The sequence below is a fragment of the Melanerpes formicivorus genome, unplaced genomic scaffold (assembly GCF_026170545.1).
Source record: "Melanerpes formicivorus ecotype bairdi unplaced genomic scaffold, bMelFor1.0.p_v2 SCAF_160, whole genome shotgun sequence".
NCBI lineage: Eukaryota > Metazoa > Chordata > Aves > Piciformes > Picidae > Melanerpes > Melanerpes formicivorus.
Window position 1 is genome coordinate 595,725 of NW_027142512.1, and position 19,131 is coordinate 614,855.

General features: G+C 51.0%; 2 protein-coding genes and 1 pseudogene across 2 annotated transcripts; 2 read left to right on the top strand and 1 right to left on the bottom strand.

Annotated features, from left to right (window-relative positions):
- The window catches only part of LOC137457129 (zinc finger protein 585A-like), a 182,306-nt pseudogene that overhangs the window by 80,081 nt on the left and 83,094 nt on the right, over nucleotides 1–19,131 (top strand).
- Nucleotides 3,542–4,474, top strand: LOC137457137 (olfactory receptor 14A16-like). The gene has a single exon (XM_068168936.1). The coding sequence runs from the start codon at nucleotides 3,542–3,544 to the stop codon at nucleotides 4,472–4,474; it is 933 nt and encodes a 310-aa protein (XP_068025037.1).
- On the bottom strand, nucleotides 16,307–17,239 carry LOC137457124 (olfactory receptor 14A16-like). Its single transcript, XM_068168923.1, has one exon. It carries the CDS (start codon nucleotides 17,237–17,239, stop codon nucleotides 16,307–16,309), a length of 933 nt encoding a protein of 310 aa, XP_068025024.1.

A 19,131-nucleotide genomic window follows, 5' to 3' on the forward strand; every position in this document is an offset into this window, starting at 1 on the left:
GAGAATCATCTCCCTGGCCCTGCTGGCCACATTTCTCTTGATGCAGCCCAGGATTCAATTGGCTCTCTGGGCTGCAAGTGCACACTGGTGGCTCCTGTTGAGCTTGTGGATGAACACTTCCCTTAAGGATAATCCAGAATTAGAAGCACAGGATGGGGATGGAAGAGGCTCCTGATCCAAAGAAGAGCTATTCCAAATGTGTCCAGAGATGCAACCTAACTGATTAGCAAACATTGACTGCCTGAAGTCAAGTCACTTCTGTGGGAAAAACACTCAGGGTGTGCATCCATCCAGGGACATCCATAGACATGGGTGAGAGATGGGAACAAAGCAGGATTGTGCAGGAAGGAGGAGCCAGCACAAATTCTGCACCATGAGGGTAGTGGAACACTGGAACAGGTTGCCCAGGGAGGTAGCTGGGGTCCCATCCCTGGAGATCTTCAAGGTGAAGCTTGACAGGGCTCTGGGCAACCTGATCTAGTTGACGATGTCCCTGGGAAGGTTGGACAAGATAACCTTTGGAGGTCCCTTCCAGCCCAGCCCATTCTATGATCAGTGAGATATGGGAAGCAAGCAGATTCTGCATGAAGTGCAAAAGGAAGACACCACCTGGGGCTTCTCAGAGCTCTGGGCCTGGCTATGGTTGTGGATTCCTGCCTTGGGCTTCAGTCTCAAGCAGTTGGTTGGAGCAATAACCCTGAGCTTGTTCCCCTTTGTTTGCATGGCTGTTAGAGTGCAGGGCATGTGTGAGTGCTGGTCTGCTTGAGGGAGCAGAGCAGGGGACAGCAAGGACCTCTCTGGGAAGAGCTGGGGCAAAGGTCACCTTAAAGAGCAGGCCCTAAGCCTCTGTCTTCCCCTAAGCTGCCATTGCAAGGACCAGGCCTAAGGCCTGTCTGCAGTTCATAGAGCAATATTGAGCAAACTTTCCTGAGGTTCTTTTCCCTTCTTTCTGTTGCCTTTTTGAGACTCTTGAGTTTCTCATTCCATCAGCTGGGCAGGAGATGTTCTCCTCACCTTTCACTACATGTTTTGGAATCTCTTGGGTTTGTCACCAGACAGTGGTTTGGTCACCAGCTGTGTTCAAGCTTTTCCCTTCACCTTCTAATCACAGAAACACAGAATCAACCAGGTTGGAAAACATCTCAGAGATCATCAAGTCCAACCTACCACCCAACACCCCCTGACAGCTAAACCATGGCTCCAGGTGCCACATCCAATCTTTTTTTGAACACCTCCATGGATGGTGACTCCACCACCTCCCTGGGCAGCACATTCCATTGGTCAGTTCCTCTTTTTGGGAAGAACTTTCTCCTCATCCTGAGCCTAAACCTCCCCTGGTGTGGCCAATTATTAAATATTAATAACAACCATAACAGGACTCCTTCCCAGGACAGATTGTGTCCACACCCAGCAGAGGCTACACCACCTGAAGCCTTCTAACCACTTCTCTGGTACTCCTCCCAGTACCACCCATATACCCTTTCCCACTTCATGACAGACTGGGCCCCATCCCACTACAAACTGTCTGCCTGTTGTTTGGAGCTGGGGTTTCTAGTGTGTCCCATCCCCAGGTTCTGACAGGAACCATTCCAAATGCCCTGGGATGGAACAAACCCTGCACACAGGGAAGGACAACTGCAGCTGGGCTGGGCAGGAGGAGTGGGCTCACCCAGACACAGAAGTTGTCCTGCACCCAAACTCAGCTCTGCTGTGGCTACATCTGGATGCCTGGTGTCTAGGTGCGAAGTTCTGCAGTCTGATGGAGCAGGGAGGAACTGCAGAGACTGCAGAGGAGATCTGCCATGATGGAGGTTGACATCTCTGTGGAGAGGTTGAGGGATCTGGGATGCTTCAGCCTGCTGAATGGAGGCTCAGGGCACTGCCATAGCAGTGTGCACATGGCTGAAGGGTGGTTTCAGAGAGGATGGAGCTCTTCTGGGGAGTGGGGAGAGATCAAAACCTTCACAAAGTACAGCTTGGAAGGTTCAGACTGGAGAAGTGGACAAAGAAATGTCCCTGAGAAGGCAGAGCTGTTATGCATGAGTCCATTCAGAGGTGTCAGCAAATGGCAGGGAGAGCTGAGACAGCTCAGGGAAGGGATGGAAATGGCAGGGGGACAGCTGGATGGGGAAGCAAGATTGGTGTCAGCAGCGAGAAGGGAAAGAGTTGCAGGCATGGGACAGTGTAGGAGAGGCTGCAGTAGGGATGGCCAAGAGTTCTGGCAAGGCTGATAGGCCCAACAGGACGAAGGCCTTTGTGCCCTTGGCTCTGGCAGTTGCCTCTGCCACCAAGGCCTGTGAGGAGAAACTTGGCTTTGAGGCTGTGAGGTTCTTATAGTCCAAGGGCAGTGGTCAGGACTTGGCCTTTCTGCTTCCTAGACCAAAGGCAAGTTTTTCTGCCCTGTACTTTGCTTTTGTCTCCCTGCAATCCTGGCCTCTAACAAGCTGCTCTAAGGAGTCCCTGGGAAGCCTTTGTCAGTAACAAGCCTCAGTGAGGCCAATCAGTGCTTCAAGGCACTTTGGAGTTTGCTTCTGACTTGGACTTCTTGAGAGGCTTCTTGGCAATACCTTGGCAGAGTCTCCTGGCAGTACCTAAGGATGATGTCATCAGCCCCAAATACTCCATGGGGCTCATTAAATACTGCTGAACCTCTAATTATTGCCAAGGTTTCTGCAGCTAATTGGAGAGGTTTTTATTGCACTCTCTTCCGTTCACTGTCTCTGCAGCACTGCAGGCCTGCTCCCTGTTTCTCCACCTCTCCATGGGTGTAGTGGTTTTAGGCTATGCCTTTAAAATTTCATTACAGATTTTCAGCAGAAAAGTAGAAACAAAATAAATAGATCACTCTTGGGTGTGAAAAGGAAAAGAAAAGATTATTCTAAACAAATTAATTGGATAAATATCTGGAATCAGAGGAGTTGTACCATAACAATTCTCTCTCTTCTCTTCTGATCTCAGCTGTTTTGCTTTGCTCTGGAGACATCCCCTGCTTTGGCCTTGGCTAAGTCTAACCCACTGCTTTTTTTTTCTCTCCACCCCTCCTTTCTCTCTTAGAACAGGGGGGTAAGGTTTAGGAGAAGGGGAACAGCTGCCCTGGTATCTGACCAGGGGAGTTTCAAGTCATTTGCTAATTGTAAATACCTGTCTAATATTGTCACTCCTGTATGTTTTGTTCATTGCATTCCATTGCAGAGCGTAGCTCTTGCTTGTCAATACAGCTTCATTTGCTTCTAACTGAACTGCTCTGGCAAAGCTAATGCTGGGGGAAATTTCAACCTACCACAAGGTGACTCTTGTTCTCTGGGATTGGGCTGTTGGTCACTTTCTGTTCTGACTCGAGAGGAATCTTCATGGCAATTCTGCGTCCTTGCTCCATATGAAGCTGTGATGAACTCTGCCATGGGTTGGTAGTGATGGGACTGAGCTGATCCATTCCTCATGCAGCTCAGGGACAGGGCTGACAATGAGGCTCAGAGAAGTGTACCCTAACTTGTCACTGCCTTTCCCTCCTTGGACAGGTCTCCATGGCCAGAGGCAGCAGATGGCCAACAGCAGCTCCATCACCCACTTCCTCCTCCTGCCCTTCCCAGGCACAAGGCAGCTGCAGCTCCTGCACTTCTGCCTCTTCCTGGCCATCTACCTGGCTGCCCTGCTGGGCAATGGCCTCATCATCACCACCATAGCCTGGGACCACCACCTCCACACCCCCATGTACTTTTTCCTCCTCAACCTTGCCCTGCTTGACCTGGGTGCCATCTCCACCACAGTCCCCAAGTCCATGGTCAATTCCCTGAGGGATACCAGGGACATCTCCTATGCAGGATGTGCTGCACAAGTATTTCTGCTTTTCTTTTTGCTTTCATCAGAGTATTTTCTCCTCACCACCATGTCCTACGATCGCTACGTTGCCATCTGCAGACCCCTGCACTATGAGACCCTCCTGGGCAGCAGAGTTTGTCTCCACCTGGCAGCAGTTGCCTGGGGCTGTGGCTTTCTCTATGCTCTGCTGCATACAGCCAATACATTTTCCCTGCCCCTCTGCCAGGGCAATGCTGTGGACCAGTTCTTCTGTGAGGTGCCCCAGATCCTCAAGCTCTCCTGCTCCACATCCTACCTCAGGGAACTTTGGCTTCTCGTGGCCAGTGCCTGTTTAGTCTTTGGCTGTTTTGTGTTGATTGTGGTGTCCTATGTGCAGATTTTCAGGGCAGTGCTGAGGATCCCCTCTCAGCAGGGTCGCCACAAAGCCTTTGCCACCTGCCTCCCTCACCTGGCTGTGGTCTCACTGTTTGTCAGCACTGGTATCTTTGCTTACCTGAAGACCCCTTCCATCTCTTCTACATCCTGCAACCTGGTTTTGTCAGTTCTATACTCAGTGGTGCCTCCAGCAGTGAACCCTCTCATCTACAGCCTGAGGAACCAGGAGATTAAGGATGTCCTGAGCAAACTGATCCCTGGATGCTTTCAGAAGCAATAAACTCTTTGTCTTCTCCTGCAGAGCAGTTCTGATGTCACTCAGTGCAGGCCCAGCCTGGCTTCTATATCTTTTGGTGGTAGGGGTGGATTTTTCCTCTTTGTCATCACCTTTCTAATTCACTGTCTGCTTTGCTTTTCTCTTTGAGAATTCATGTAACAGGACCTCTGCTCCTTCTTTGGTTAAACAAAATAAAGGACTTTTTCCAGAGCTTTAGGGACAATTCCTGCATGCAGAGTTGGGAGCACAGCCTCACTGCCAGGGAGCACCAGCACTCCCTGGACCCCCTGGTCCCCTCCTAATAGAGGCTGGCACCTTCCTTTGCCAATTTGATCTCCTGAACACCTTCTTGTCAAACTTGCTCCTCACCCCAGTACAAACTGATCCTGATTCTCTCCCATATCAGCTCCACCTGTCCCAGCATAAATTTCATACTCTGACCCTCCCAGTCCAGAATGGCCACATTACAGTACAAATTGGATACCCTGATCCCATCCCTCTAGAAACTGAGCCTCACCTCACCTGGGTCCCTTTAAGCCTTCCACATACAAACTTGTCCTTGTCCCAGTATAAACTAATTTTCCTGATCCCATCCCAGTACAGTCTGAGACTCATCCCAGAATAAACTGGAAGCCCTGCATAGGTTCCAGTATCAAATGAATCTCTCCAACTGCAAAGTCAGTAACATGACCACCTTCCCAGTACAGACTGTGCCCCTTCCCAGTAAAAACTACATACCCTGAACTCTTCCCAGCATAGCTGTGGCCTCCTTCCAGAATAAACTGGATTGTCTTGCCCTCTCCCACTACAGTGTGGGTCCCATCCCAGTACAAAAGGCATTCCCTGGCTTCCCCCAGGACTGATTGCATCCATTCCAGTACAGTTTGGACACCTAATGCCCTCCCAGTACAGTGTGGGCCCTGTCCCAGTCTAAACCAGCTCCCTTTTACCCCTCCAAGTACACCTTAGGCCTTGTCCCACTATAAACTGGATGCCCTTATCTCCTCCCAGTATAAACTGGGCAAGGCTTATTCTAAACTTAATCCCTTGGTTCCCTTCCAGTACAGACGCTGATCTAGCACAGCTGGGATCCCCTGGCCCCATTGCAGTACATTCTGGCCCTTATCCCATTACAAATTTGATCTTTTTAACCCTGTGGTGGTGAGAGAAGGTTCAGTTCTCCCTCCCCCACAAAGACAGAAACCACAGCTGACTCAGTCGGAGAAGCAAGATGAATTAAATCTGTATTTACAAGCAGGATGAAATGCAGGTTATATATACACACTATACAGTATTTACAATATATACAGAAATACACAGCAAAGAAAGTAATACAGAACAAAACTCCCTCCTCTGGACAGAGAAGGGTTCCCCCCCTGTATCCCCTCTCTCCCCCTACCTCCCTTTTTTCCCAAGAGGGTTAGAGAGAGAGAAAAGGGTAATTATTAAGGAGGAAATTCTTGTTAGGCTCAAAAGCGCATGCAAGGATTAGTTTTCTTATCTCAAGGTTAACAGGTCCTGCCACTGTTGCTCAGAAGCAGACAGGCTGAAGAGACAGAACAGACTGGAACTGATGGAGAGACTCAAGCAGAACTGAAACTTAAAGTTGCATTCTACCAATCTACCAATGAAATTAATTTAGAATATCTGAATGTTTTCAAAATATTCAGACAGAGTGTTCCAGCACTGTCCCTTTCTTAAAGGCACAGCCTAAAATGGTTGCACCCACCCAGCTCTCCCCCTGCCATTTCCATCCCTTCCCTGAGCTGTCTCAGCTCTCCCTGCCATTTCCTGACACCTCTGGATGGCCTCATGCATAGCAGCTCTGCCCTCGGAGGGACATTTCTTTGGCCTCATCTCCACTCTGAACCTTCCAAGCTGTCGGTGACTGTAGTGGGTTGAGAGAGAAGGCCTAGCTTTCTCTCCCCCACAAAGAGGAAAAAACCCACAGCTAACTCAGCCAGAGAAGCGGAAGGAATGCTATATTTTACAAGCAATGTGGAAAGGCAGGTTAAATACACACAATATATACAGTATTTACAATATATGTGCAGAAATATACAGCAAGGAAAAAAAAAAGAATACAGGAACGAAATTCCCTCCTCCGGACAGAGGAGGGTTCCCCCCCTGTGCCCCACTCTCTCCCCCTCCCTCCCTTTTTTCCCAAAAAGGGTTAGAAAGAGAGAAAAAGGCAGTTATTAAGAGAGAAGAATTTTAGTAGGCCTATTAGTAGGATTAGTGCTTATCTTTATCCAAGGTCAGAACTCCAGCTGCTCAGAAGCAGACAGGCTGGAAAAGCAGGACAGAGAGAAACTGAGAAAGATTCCAACTGAACTCAAAACTTAAAGTTGCATTCTACCAATCTGCCAATGAAATTCGTTTAGAATATCTGATTGTTTTCCTTATTATTCCAAAACATTCAGCCAGAGTGTCCCAGCACTGTCCCTCTCTTAAAGGCACAGCCTCAAACGGTCACAGTGACATAGAATGGAGTCAATACAGATGAGCAGTATGATCTAGTATTGTTCATTTATTAAGGGAACTTCTACAGCTTATATAGACTCAGGAAGCATCGTTGGCATCGCTTCATTGGATCCCCACGAGTGACCACACATCATACTGTTATAGATTATTGGTCAAACTACTAATGACACGTGAGGTTGTTGATGCAGCTGTGTGTCCTGTTATTCCCTGTTATTCTCTCTGTGTTTATAGCTACCAGTGTCCTGCTTTAGTATTCAGTATTCAGTATCACTAAGGTTGGAAGAGACCTCAAAGATCATCAAAGTCCAACCTGTCACCACAGACCTCATGACTAGAGTAGGGAGGACACTACTGCCCACTGCAGGCTTGAACTCAAGACCTTCCCATTAATGGTCTTACATGCTACCAACTGAGCCACAGTGTTCATATCTGGTATACATATATCTAGTTACATGCTGCAGGCACAGCACTGGTTTGCTACACTGCTAGCCACTTCTGCACTTGTGCTGAGCATGGCATATCACCATGTCAGGCTCTAGGCCTACATTGTCAGATTGCTCACACTGCTCATTGCTGGCATTGCCACAGGAGGGTACAGAAATGTCACGGTGAGAGCTGCTAGGAAAGCAAGATGGGTGTCAAGAGCATGAAGGGAAAGAGCTGCAGGCATGGGGCAGTGTAGCACTACCTGCAAGGCTGAAAGCTCAACAGGACTGAGGTCTTTCTTCTCCTGTCTATGGCAGTTGCCTTTGCCACCAGGGCCAGGAAGATGAAACTTCAGTTTGAGCCTCTCTGCATCTGACTGCCCAGGCTCTGTGGTCAGGGCTTGGCCTTTCTGCTGCAGAAACCAAACACAGGTGTGGGACATTGTAGGACAACCTGTGGTGGGGATGGCAATGGGCACTGGCAAGGCTGGAAGTCATCAGGAGAACCCAAGGCTTTGCCTTCCTCACTGTGGCAATCATTCTCCACCAAGGGCTGTGAGGAGATTTCCTAAGGCACCAGGGGGTCCTCAGTGCTTCCTTAAACACCCCCAGGAAGGCTGGGGACTGTCATCCCCTTGTCCTTCACTCAGCATCACAAACCTCACACCCCACAGCACCTGAAGAGCCCTGACCCATACATGAGGGACAGGATCTGCCTGCCCAGGCACTGTGGTCAGGGTTTGGCCTTTCTGCTCCATAAACCAAACCCAGAGTTTGCTCTGCTGCACTTTGCCTTTGTCTGCTGCAATCATGGCCTCCACTGAGCTGCTCTAAGGAGCTCTTGGGAGGCTTTGTTGGTAATGCCCCTCAGTGGGGCCAATCAGTGCTTCAAGGTACTTTGTGTTTTTCCTTCTGACTTCTTCAGAAGTTTCTTCAGTCTTCTCTCAGCACCTGAAGTTCCTGCAATGAGTCCCAAGTGCCCTAAGGAGATGTTTGTGTCCCTGCAATCCTCTTCAGGATTTCAAAGTGCACCTCACAAAGCTCAATTTTGTATGCCAAAGATAAAATATTTTACTCCATTTCAGTTCAGAGCAGAGATGATAATTCCCCAAGTGACACTGACCCAGGCTGTCTCAGCAGGACATCTGCACTTGCAGGAACATCTGTCCTTCAGGGCTGACATTGAGTGGACAACTTTGCTCCTCACCCTCTCCAACCTCCCCCTTGCTGTCACTGCCCACCTGGGGCTTACAAGGTGATTCAGCAGAATGTGTTCTAATCCAAGAGCCTCTGAATGACAGAGTGGGTGAGGACAAGGCTGACCCTGAGTGACTGCAAGGGATCCTGAATTCAAATCTATTTCTGTGGCTGTGCCTGGAGGCAACCACAAAGCACACAGACACAGGGACAGAGCTGGCTGGGTCCAGTGCTAGATAGAAACCTTGCCCCTGGTGACAACAAAGGCATCTGTCCAAAGACACAGAGAGGTGGTGAGGAGGCTGGCAGAGAGGCTGCCCTGGAGTTTGGTTTCCTTCTGCTGGAGCTCAGGGCAAACCCTCACAAAGCTTTGGCATTCTTAGGACAAAAGAACTGAGCCTGGAGAAGTCTGACTTGGTGCTGGCCCTTGGTGCAGGTTGTGCCTGAGAGATGTCTGAGTGGGGGAGATGCTGGACACAGCTGCTGTGATCCAGGAGAGCTCCAAGGCTCTGGCTTTAGGGTCACTGTTTTGAGAGGTGGAGATCATTAACTTCTATCAGGTGTTTCTCTGAGCTGGAGAACCTTGGATGCTGAATCATCCTGGGATCTTTTGCCACTTGCACAAACCCTGAAGCTTTTGACTTTCAGAGTTTTCTATCAGCTCCCTGTTGACTGTGATCCAAGCACAGATGCACTGAGCTGGCAGGAGGTGACAAACCCCAAAGCCATAAGGAGTGCTGTGCAAGGCTGGGAGAGAGAGGGTGCAGCACACCAAGGACACCTCTCAGTGCTCTATTTCTGTCTGTCCTGATCCATACCTGGCTTACCCTGGGCTAGTTCATGGCCTACGAAAGGGGGAAGGGGGAATCACATCAAGTCTTGAGTAGGTTTCCAGTGACAGGGGGACTGTGCCACCACAATCTGCTCTGTGACTTGAGTGCATTTCTCTCAGCCAGAGAGTGGCTGTGTGGTTGCCTCTTGTCTCTGTGCCTCTTAACAGAGAATGTCATCATCCAATCAGAATGGGAAGGAAATTTGGTGGTTCCTTAGCCTCCAAAGTCTTCTGCAATGTCATTCAGTGACACAAATCACACAGGAAACATTGATGATGGGAAATGTCTGCAGCAGTGTGACTTGCTTGGCCATCCTCCTAACTCTAACTACAAACCAATGTGGAGCAGCAAGCACAGAGCAGAGCAGGCAGGAAAATCACAGTGGCTGTGACACCAGGGGCAGTGTCCCAGCTGCTGCTGGACACCATCCAAACAGGACTTCCCACCAGCAGTGTTCTCCACTCCTCTTGGTTACTTTTAGCACTCAAATGATTTCTTCAGTATCATGATGGACTTTGGGCAGAGATTTTTGTCCTGCTTCTCCTGGTGGTTGTAGCAGGCTGATGGAATCAGGGTGCTGGAGGAGTTGTTGGGTTGCAGTGAAATTCTTTCCAATGGGTGTAGGTTGTAGCTAACCACACAACATGTGAGCAAAGACACATCCTGGTGAGGAGATATTGGCACAGAGAATTTCCAATCACAGCCAATGATTACAGAGACATCACACAGACAGAAACTGAACTGATTGCTGTGGTGGTGTTCCAGAACTGTGACAAATATTGTGGTGCAGGCCCAGCTGGTTCCAGCACCATGAGCTGAGATGCAAACTAACAGAGCAGTTGAGAGCAGGACCAGGGCTGCAAGGGCAGCCAAGGGGCCCAGACCTGCAGAGCCTGTGGCTCCTTCTTCAGGCACAGGTGAATGTTACAGTTCCCCTTTCCCACAGCCTATCCCCACTCAGCTCCCTGTTGCATCTTGATTTGAACAGGAGCTCTTCTCCCCACTTCCCTTTCCCATCTGCTTCAGGGATGCAGCATTTGGTTCTTTTTCACTCCCATCCTTTCTCACATGGTTTGGTTGCACATCTCATCACCTCCAGGGCCTCACACAGACATGAAGGCCATCTCAACATTTCATTACCACTCCCTTTTTGGGTTCACATTGATTGGTTCTATTTCAAACTAAGTAATTGATCAACATGGATCTACAGGCTGCAGCCCAGGCTCTGGTTGTCTCTCTGGGCTGCAAGTGCTCACTGCTGGCTCCTGTTGAGCTTCTCATCCACCAGCACTTCCAAGGCCTTTTCTTCATGGCTGCTCTCAAGCCAGTCCCTGCCCAGCCTATATCAGGATCCATGTACATGGTCTCTGTGCACAGTGTCCTGTGGGGTGCATGGGGATTGGTTTTAGGACTGTCCATGGAACCCCAGATACAAAACCTATTTATGGGTTTGGTCATGGTGATGTTACACCAACAACCTGAATTTGGTTAGGCTGTTGTGTTACAACCTTTGTGCTCTGGGTTGGTAAAATTTCATTTCATTTGGTTCCTGGTGAGTAGATCCATTGAATCCCTGCATCCAGCCTGCATTTGCTCTTCTGCCATGGATTGCAGTTGAGCCACTTGAGGAGAGCTGCCCCACCCCAGTCAGGTTTGCTGTACCTTTGATTTCCATGAAAAACAAGAGAGAGCTTAGCCTGCCTTGTTCTGTGGTGTTTCAGCACTTCCAGTGGATCTCAGCCGCAGCTGGTCCCAAGGAGCTTTTGCTTGGGCCATGCTGAGTGTCCTTACCGCAACATGGAGGAAGAGAGGAGTGGGCAAGTGGTGTACATTGTACATGGAGTTGCCACTAGTGTGTCCCCACCTGATCCATGCAGTGAGGACAGAGTCTGCTCTCAGCACTGGCTTGGTCACAAATCCAAACCACAGCACCTGAGGAGATGCTGTGAATATTAACTTCATCAAGGCTAAAACCAGGATGATCTCCCCCTCACTCCATACCCTTATGTGGTGAAGGCACATTATGCCCAGAATTATGCCCAGATATTGAAACCTGTCCCAGCACGTGGACAAGTTCCCCCTCATTTCATGAGGGGAACAGAGGCCAAGGTGGCACAGACCCCTGACACCCCCATGCCATGGGATGCTGGTGATGATGCTAAGCATGGCATAATTCCAGCTTCATGCCTCCCATAGGCTGCAGCTGGATGTTTATGAGAGTGCCCATTGGCCACATCCAGCCTCCAGAAACCTATCAGTATTACCCCAGCTTGTAAATACTTTGCCCTCTTTCACTGTGTTCTCTCTCCTTGCTCGAGCCTAAGTTCATGCCATAGCCTCTGCCATTGAGCTCATTGCTATTAACTCTCTCTCATATATGCAAGCAAACTAGTGGCCTCTGCACAACAAGGAGAAGCCAGCAGCCGGGCAGGCCTGTTGAGCCTCAGCCCTGAGAGTATCTCCTGAGGAGGAACCTTCACTGAGCCTGAGAAACTACTGCATTGCATTGCCAGTCTCACCAGTTGGAAGAGCCTGCTGTGCCTTCAAGAGCACTGGACCCCCGAGGGTAAGATCTGCCCAGATGCCAGGGAAGGGACTTAGCTGAGTCCAGCAGTGCAAGCATCTGCCTCAGCCTGAAGCAGCAGACTGACAAGAGGCACAACCCTGTGTGTGTCAGCTCAGAGAGCAGGAGCAGTGTCAGCCTCATGCCTGTGTAACCCTGCCACCACAGGATAGGAGTCACTACTTCTGCTGCTCTGTGTAGTGTGAACCCCAGGGGAATCCAGAGCACCATTCGTGCCCTGTGCCCCAAAGCCAGGACTGCTCCGATAAGGGTCCTGCCGCTCCTTCGAGCCAAGCAAAGGGGAGGCTGCTGCTTCATGCACCTGTGCCTCTTCCCCAGGGCCATCCATGCCAGCCCTGAAGCCCCTTGCCTCTGGGTTCACCCCTGCCGGGTCCAGCCCCACCTGCCATCACACCAGATTGGAAACCTCCAAGCCTGCCTACTGGGAACTGTGGCCCTGCCCTGCCATGCAGGCCGACTCTGTGAGGGCTGACCCTGCCGGGTTGATCCTGCGTTACTGCTCCCTGCAGTCCAGAGGGAGCTGCCTGAGTCCTGCTAAGGGAAACTGCTTGACAGTTAGCCTAAGGTCCATTCCCTCTCTGCTGCCATGGAAGGGAGAAGGTTGCCACCCACTGTCACTGTCTGGACCAGCCAGGAGTCAGCAGTCTGCCAGAGCCTAACCTTGCTACAAACAAAGGACACAGAGTACCTTCCACCTGCTTTGTACTCACTAACAGTTCAAAGCACCTGAGTCTAGCAGGATAATCTTTGTAGTCCAGTCCTCTGATACACAGTGTAAGAGCTCTGTATATACTTAGCAGTTGCCAGAGTCAGGTCACCATCTGGTGGACAAGCAGTGGAATTGCAGCCTGCCTTATAGTAATAGAAATTAACTCTGTAAATATCCTGATTGAGTCCAAATTATAAATACTAAACCACTTATGGGATGTATTTCACAATCATGCACTAGAATATGATATAAAATAGTGATACATTGGTTATTAACAATTTTAATAATGAATAAAATCAATATCTATATAATTCATATTAATAAATTAATAACCTCTTCCTCACAGACAGAAAAAAACCTCACAGTCCCTTTCCAGCTATGTTCCTGCTGTTGGCCAATTCCCTCCCCAGGCAGAAGTGACCTCGCAGCTCCTTCACACTCATTGGCTTCCTCCTGAATGATGAGCTCCTGAGACACAACTGACCACATGATCACTCACCCAACCATCACTCTCTTTGTGGCCAGAGCCTGAGCAGATCAAAGTTTCATCAATTCCATCTGGCAGATTTCTTACCAAGGGTATGAGTGGCAAAACCTTCCTCAGAGTTGCTGCTGGCTCTGTCCTGGTGATCTGTGGAAGAGGTCCCTGCACATCATCTTGTCCAGTGACCCTGCTCAGGGCACGGTTAAGCAGAGGAGGTCCCTCAAGCCCTGTGCCCAGTTTGGCCTCATCCCCAAAGGAGCTGCAGAGGCCCTGGGTCAGAAGGTGCAGGGAGCAGATGAAGAGATTGCACAGTGCTGGCTGAAGGGCTTGCCCTGAGGGATGCCACTGGGAAGTGGCTGCCAGGAGGACTCTGCCGTGGTGACTTTGGGGCTTGATCCACCACCCACCCTCCCACCCAACACCTCATCCATTTCCTCAGTCCTGCTGTCACCAGTCTGGCTCTACAGAGACCATGGGGGACCATGGCAAAGGTCCATGAACCAAACATCTCCTTCTTACCCTTACCCAGACATGTTTGATGATCTCTCTCTTGTCCTTCAAGGGCCTGCAAATGGCTGCAGGAGTGTCTGACCTATCACTTTTGACCCAGCACCACAACTGTGCTGAGAGTGACCAGCCTGGACTATGCCCCAGCCTTCTTCTTGGCCTTCCTGAAGATGCCTTTCCCAAGGAACAAGAACCTCTCTGATGACTCTGTGCACATTTCAGGGTACAGCCCAGGAAGAGTGATGTGAACAGACAGCAACATTTGCAATGAGCATGGGAATCTCCCTGGGGCAGTGAGGTTTGTGCTGCAGACACACACAGAAATGTCACAGGATCACAGGATGTTAGGGGGTGGAAGGAACATCCAAAGGAATCCAACCCCCTGCCAGAGCAGGACCCTAGAATCTAGTGCAGGATGCACAGGAAGGCATCCAGATGGGTCTGGAAACTCTCCAGAGAAGGAGACTCCACAACCCCTCTGGACAGCCTGCTCCTGTGCTCTGTCACCCTCACAGTGAAGAAGTTCCTCTTCATGTTGAGATGGAACCTCCTGTGCTGCAGTTTATAGTCATTGCCCCTTGTCCCATCCCAGGGTGCAACTGAGCAGAGCCTGTCCCTGTCCCTTCCTTCCTGACCCCTAGCTCTCAGATATTTATAAACATTTATTAAATCCCCTCTCAGTCTTCTCCTCTCCAGACCAAACAGCCCCAGGGCTCTCAGCCTTTCCTCCCCAGGCAGTGCTGCAGTCCCTTCAGCATCCCTGTAGCCCTCCCTTGGACTGTCTCCAGCAGATCCCTGTCCCTCTTGAACTGGTGAGCCCAGAACTGGATGCAATATTCAAGAGTGGCTTCACCAGGGCAGAGTAGAGGGAGAGAAGACCCTCCCTGGATGTGCTAGACACACACCTCCTAATGCAGCCCAGGACCCCATTGGCCTTCTTGGCCACCAGGGCACATTGCTGTCCCATGCAGAACTTGCTGTCCACCTACACTCCCAGGTCCTTCTCCACAGGGCTGCTCTCTAGCAGATCACCTCACAGCCTGTCCTGCTGCAGTTTATTCTTCCTTCCCAGGTGCAGGACTCTGCTCTCATCCTTGTTGAACCTCATGAGGTTCCTCTCTGCCCAGCTCTCAGTCTGTCCAAGTCTGTGAATGGTTGCACAGCCTTCAGGGGTCTCAGCCAAGCCTCCCAGTTTAGTATTGCCAGCAAACTTAGTGAGCAGACTCTGTCTGTCCACTCATCATTGATGAAGATATTGAACAGGACAGGACCCAGCACTGATCCCTGGGGGACTCAACTAGTTACAGCTCTCCAGCTGGACCTGGCACCTTTGACCACCACTCTTTGGACTCTATTTTGTAACCAGTTCCTGATCCATCTCACTGTCTGCTCTTCCATCCCACACTTTCTGAGCTTACTCACAAGGATGTTATGGGAGACAGTGTCAAAAGCATTACTAAGGTCAAGGTAGACTACATCCACTGTCAGGGCTCTGCCAGGCATTTTGAACTCCTTTTGCACCTCAGGATGTTCATACAGTCTTTCCCTACCACTTACACAAGCTCTGCACTGCAGCAGGCAGAGTGTCCCTGGCCTCCTGCTGCCCCTGTCAGAGGCTGGGAGGCTCCTCACACCTCCACTGCCTTGGTACCCCAGCAACAGCTGATGGTGTTTGTGCTCACTCAGGGTCCTCTCACCCCACACACCATGTCCATGCTTGCATCTGATCTGTGCAATGCCAGCAGCCACTGCTGACCTCCTGAGCCTGTGACCTGCAACTGGGGGACAAAAAACTTTGCAAGTTGTGGTGAAAGACCAGTGGTGGAAATGGTAGTGAGAGGTTCATCCAGGGTGACTGCCCTGGGACAACTTCCCCAGAGTGTGCAGTGAACAGAGACACAGATCAGAGCCTGCTCTGCTGCTCCTTCAGGCCTTTTGCAGGAGGTCTGTCTGTGCCAGGACACTCCTGTGTGCCCCAGCCCTGCACATTCACACTTTGGCTGTTCCCTGCTGTTTGCATCCCTGGGACACTTTCTTGGGCCTGCTCTAGAGAGAAACTTTGGATGAAGCCCTAAGCCTTCAGACTCTGCCCTGAGCAGATCATCTGTCATTGCGGAACTCCTCTTGGGGGCCAGCTCATAGTAGTTCCCATGGCCTGTCCCTGCCTGTGGTCACAGGACTGGCATGCAGCACAACAATGACCAAGCTGCCACAGCACTCAGGCCTTGCACTGACCCAGAAGAGGCTGGAAATGGAAAGAGAACAGCCCTGGAACTAAGTCCAGGTGCTAGTGCTCCCTGGCAATGCTGCTATGCTGGTACTCTTTGTCCCTCTGCCTCTGCACACAGGACTTGTCCTGAAGCTCCAGAGGAGGCTTGGAGGAAGGTTCTCAAGAAACAAAACTGTTACTGAAAGGCTCTTTATTTTGTTTAACTGAACAAGGACACAGACCCTGGGACACAAACACCAGATCAATAAAACAAAACAGAGAGTGAATTAGCACAGGGATGTCAACATTATAAACAGGAAAATCCACCACCACAAAGTACAAAAGCCAGGCTGGGCCTGTGCTGAGTGACATCAGAACTGCTCTGCAGGAGAAGACAAAGAGTTTATTGCTTCTGAAACTGTCCAATGATCAGTTTGCTCAGGGCAGCCTTGAGGTCCTGGTTCCTCAGGCTGTAGATGAGGGGGTTCACTGCTGGAGGCATCACCGAGTACAGAACAGCCAGTAAAAGATCCAGGGATGACGAAGAGATGGAGGAGGGCTTCAGGTAGGCAAAAAAGGCAGTGCTGATAAACAGGAAGACCACAGCCAGGTGAGGGAGGCAGGTGACAAAGGCTTTGTGGCGTCCCTGCTGAGAGGGGATCCTCAGCACTGCCCTGAAGATCTGCACATAGGACACCACAATCAACACAAAACAGACAAAATCTAAAGAGATACTGACCATAAGAAGCCACACTTCTGTAAGGTAGGATGTGGAGCAGGAGAGCTTGAGGATCTGGGGGATTTCACAGAAGAACTGGTCCACAACATTACCCTGGCAGAGGGGCAGGGAAAATGTATTGGCTGTATGTAGCAGAGCATTCAGAGCCCCACAGGCCCAGGCAGCTGCTGCCAGGTGGAGACAAACTCTGCTGCCCAGGAGGGTCTCATAGTGCAGGGGTCTGCAGATGGCAATGTAGCGATCGTAGGACATGGAGGTGAGGAGATAAAACTCTGCTGAAATGAAAAAGAGGAAAAAAAAGACTTGTACAGCACATCCTGCATAGGAGATATCCCTGGTGTCCCTCAGGGAATTGGACATGGATTTGGGCACAGTGGTGGAGATGCAGCCTATGTCAGTGAGGGCAAGGTTGAGGAGGAAGAAGTACATGGGGGTGTGGAGGTGGTGGTCCCAGGCTATGGTGGTGATGATGAGGCCATTGCCCAGCAGGGCAGCCAGGTAGATGGCCAGGAAGAGGCAGAAGTGCAGGAGCTGCAGCTGCCTTGTGCCTGGGAATGGCAGGAGGAGGAAGTGGGTGATGGAGCTGCTGTTGGCCATCTGCTGCCTCTGGCCATGGAGACCTGTGCAAGGAGGGAAAGGCAGTGACAAGTTAGGGCACACTTATCTCAGGCTCATTGCAACCTCTGTCCCTGAGCTGCATGAGGAATGGATCAGCTCAGTCCCATCACTACCAACCAGGGATGGTTCATCCCAGCTTCAAATGCAGCAGGGACCCAGAATTGCTATGGAGATTCCTCTGGTGTCAGAACAGAAAGTGACCAACAGCCCAATCCCAGGGAATGAGAGTCCCATGGAGAGGTGGACAAACAGGGAGCAGGCCTGCAATGCTGCAGAGACAGTGAAGGGAAGAGAGAAAGGCAGAGGGGCTGGGGGTGAAGCCTTCTCCTTACCCAGCTCTGCTCACTGCTGCACACAGGATGGAACTGAAGAGCTTCTGTCCTCCTTCTGTGTGCACACTCCAGGAGCCTTCAGATGAATGTCAGCTGCCAAGGTTGTGACTCCTGACCTGGAGCCCATAGCTTTGAGGGCACTGCCTCTGCTGGGGAGAAGAAGAGAGCAAAAGGTTGCATTGGGAAATGTGTCTGCAGTGCAGAGAATGGCACAGAGGTGCCTGATCCCCCTTGCCAGGGCATCTCTGACAGCAGATCCCACTTCCCCCACTGTCCAAGTCCCTGCTGCTGGCACTTGTCCCTGCCAGGAGCTGCTTCTCTGTGCCCAGCTCTCCTCCCTGTCCCTGCTGACAGAGCTCATCCCACCTGCTGTGTGCTCAGCTCTGCCCTGCAGACCCCTCCCAGCAGCAGGACACAGCCCAGGGACAGCTCTGGGTGTGCAGGGGCTCAGAAGCAGCTCAAAGGCTAATGAGAGTCTTCTCCAGAGTGGAGAAACAAACTCTAGTCTCACACAGCCCTCCCAGCACACCAAGGGGATCAACATTCAAAGCCAAGACTCCTTCCCTTCCAGCAAAATGCTGCCTTGATGCTCTTCTGCAAAGCCTCCTCAGAAATGCCCGGGGGTAGCCAGGACTGTGAGCAGCTCTGGCCAAAACAGCTTCCTCCCCACAGCAGAAGGACCCTGCCCTGCCCTGCCCTACCCTGCCAGAGCTGTCTCCTGCCACTCACAGCTTCTCCCCACAGCACTGTGTGGAGCTCCCTGGGCAGGCTGAGACCTGAGCCTGGCAGGCAGCACAGTCCCTGCCCCAGCACACAGCCCCTGGGCTACAGGGACCCTGCTCTGAAGGACAGCCCTCACCACCCCTGCCTGCACCCCAGGGCTCCACAGCTCTTCAGAAAAGCCTGAAAAGAGCCTCTGCACAGGAAGATTTCCTTCCAGCCCCCACCAGCTGTGGCTGTGCCAGCTTTAGGAGATGACTCCAGGAGCTGCACCTGCACTGCCCTGCTCCCACAGACTCACCATGTCAGTGCCTGCAGTGACTTCTCCTCCTGTCAGCTCTCAGTCACCCTCCTGGACACCTCCAAGCTCTCTCTGCCTTCTTCTCACTGAGATCTCCTGGCACTACCCTCAGCCCTGCTATGCAGAGCAGAGGAGCTGCTCCTGGGCACAGCTGACACTTTTCTCTGCTGCCTACTTTCCAGCAGCTCCTTCCAGCCACGGAGCTCAGCCCAGCTGAGCAGCAGAGGACCAACCCAAGGGCATTTTAATGACCCTCTGGTGGCTTTGGTGCCAGGTAAACATCAGAGACTGAGAGGAAGATGATGAAACCTCTCCAGAAGTTTAAGTCACTTTCAAACTCTGAAGTTTCTTCTCTTGTTGATGGGTCCCAGTGAGGACACTGCTGGGAAAGTGTTTCCAGGATGTGGTTGGAGCAGAGAACTGGAGGCAGTGCTGAGAGGTCAGGACAAGCAGAGGAAGATGTCTCTGATGCTGAGCAAACCTGGAGGTGTTTCATTAATGCAAAGGGTCAAGCCCTG

Bases quoted from the DNA above. Each gene is read 5' to 3' on its own strand.
- LOC137457137 (XM_068168936.1), top strand. From the start codon at position 3,542: ATGGCCAACAGCAGCTCCATCACCCACTTCCTCCTCCTGCCCTTCCCA.
- LOC137457124 (XM_068168923.1), bottom strand. From the start codon at position 17,239: ATGGCCAACAGCAGCTCCATCACCCACTTCCTCCTCCTGCCATTCCCA.